The sequence below is a fragment of the Lygodium microphyllum genome, chromosome 6 (assembly GCF_053477565.2).
Source record: "Lygodium microphyllum isolate KBCC chromosome 6, Lygodium_microphyllum_v1.1.10, whole genome shotgun sequence".
In the NCBI taxonomy this organism is placed as follows: Eukaryota; Viridiplantae; Streptophyta; class Polypodiopsida; order Schizaeales; family Lygodiaceae; genus Lygodium; species Lygodium microphyllum.
In genome coordinates, this window is record NC_141140.1 from 86,490,441 (window position 1) to 86,492,388 (window position 1,948).

General features: G+C 44.6%; 1 protein-coding gene across 1 annotated transcript; it reads left to right on the forward strand.

Moving 5' to 3' along the window:
• The first annotated feature begins 524 nt into the window (after nt 1-524).
• On the forward strand, nt 525-1,701 carry LOC148034767 (uncharacterized). Its single transcript, XM_087680712.1, has 2 exons — nt 525-1,058; nt 1,285-1,701. The coding sequence occupies exons 1-2, from the start codon at nt 525-527 to the stop codon at nt 1,699-1,701; spliced, it is 951 nt and encodes a 316-aa protein (XP_087536838.1).
• Nucleotides 1,702-1,948: the final 247 nt, after the last annotated feature.

The window sequence follows — 1,948 nt, forward strand, 5'->3', positions numbered from 1 at the left end:
TGTAGCCACATATTTTAATGAAAGAGCTTCAGGATTCAATAACCAATGCTTCTTGAAGGGATTTGAAGCTTCAAAAGTGGCCATGGCTATCCATGATCTTCAAGAGGGTGAGTGCTCCAATTTCTTGGAAGATTTCTTCAATATTAGATCAATGCAATTAAAGTGTTGGATTGTATTCCTAGAGTAGATGAGAGGGTAATATTGATTTGGAGCACTTGGAGCACTCCACACAGGATGAGGAAAAACAAAGAGAGAGGGGAAATGCCAAGGATGATGAGGCTAGAGATGGAAGGGAGAATAGTAGAAAGCCTCGAGACTACTCCCTCCCTGAAACTGGAGATTTTATTTGCCCAGCTCAAGATGCTCTCTTCAAAGTGCATGCAAGGATTCTCAAGGGTGAAAGAAACTTTCCCAATGATGAGAATGACGATAAGCATGAAGGAGGTGGGCAAGAGACAGCTGAGGTGATAGGCAAGCTACTTGTTTCGAACAATTAGATTGGGTAAAAGGTGGAATGATAAACCATGAGTCAGGCCCTGCTGTCTCGCCATCTTTTTGCGCAGTTTGTATCAGCTTCACAGTCCATCGGCCATGCACGGAGACATTTTAAGGCCTTCACTAGTGACAGGGTCTTCTTTGCTCAAACCAGATCGTACACATACTTTGCTCGAGGAGGCCCTCAAGCTACCCTAGGGTTTACTGAGCCCTACCCCAGAGGCAGCCGAGGGAGCTCCTCTTCTTTGGAAGAGAGGCTACTCATGAATTCTTCCTGGAGGAGCAACATCAGAGCTATTTGTAGAGAGCCTATCTCTCAGGCCGAAAGGCGGCCAGAAATGGAGGAAGAAGTTAAGAAATTTGATCTGGCTCCACATAAGCTGCTGCTGCTGCAAAAGGGTGATCCAGATAGTTTCCAGCCCATCATCAAGGATGTGAATCCCGTCGGCTACTTCTTGACCCTGCCTAATGGTAGGGAGGGCTACCTCCCTGCCCTCGATCTTGGGTTTACTAGTGGAATTGTCATCCCGGAGAAGCTCTTCAAGGTTGGGCAAGAGCGCATGGTATGCATTGTTGGTGTGAATGCATCTTCATGCCTCGAGAATCGTATGGACACATGTAGCCTTTCATATCATGCACGCTCGAAGTTATATAAAGATGTAACCAATGCAATAAAAAATCATCATCTCTCTTTCGCCATCTATCTCTATCATTTTTCTTTTATTCATGGCTGTGTTAAATTCTGTCCATCCTGCAAGGATCTATGATTCCCACATGGTATCAAAGTAGGGTGACTCTATGGCACACCTTGATGAAGATGTCATCTCCACTTTCCTTGCTTCCCTTAATCATGATGATGGTGATGTCCCTCATTGTGGCATTCCTGCTGTTGTAGTTGCTGATGTGTTCATTGTTGCTGCTTGTGCTTTCAAAGCTTATATTATTCCTACTATTTTTGATGGGGGAGCGCCCGATCCTGACGCTGCTAATGATGCTCGTCAGAAATTCTTCGTGTTGAAGATCCCTATCATTGCGACTGGTGTTGGTGTTCGTGCATCCAAACTCCATGACGATGACCATGATGTTGCCGTTGATGTTGTTCTTGATGAAGACGTGCCTGATTGTGGTTATGTCTATGATGCGATTCGAATGGCCCATCATGTAGAAGGACAAGATATTTTTATGGCCATGCATGCCTCTGATTGAGATTTTCCATGCGACATCCATGCCAAAGTCCCACCTGTTGCTACTATTGTTGTTTACCATGATGCTGGGAGGGGAGCGATGCTCATTACTCAACAGAAAGAGGTAATGGTGAGTCATGTAATTCCTACCATCAACACTAATATTTCAAGCATGCTTCAAAAGCCTGCAGATGAAGTATTTCTTGTAGCATGCACAAATTCTTGGGAATTTCTTAGTCAAGACGATGGCCCTTTTGGCTTATGTCATG

What these genes read in the sequence shown, in the direction of transcription:
- LOC148034767 (XM_087680712.1), top strand. Translation starts at nt 525, where the DNA reads ATGAGTCAGGCCCTGCTGTCTCGCCATCTTTTTGCGCAGTTTGTATCA. An exon ending in AGGTTGGGCAAGAGCGCATG is followed by an intron (nt 1,059 to 1,284) that starts GTATGCATTGTT and finishes GTATCAAAGTAG; the next exon opens with GGTGACTCTATGGCACACCT.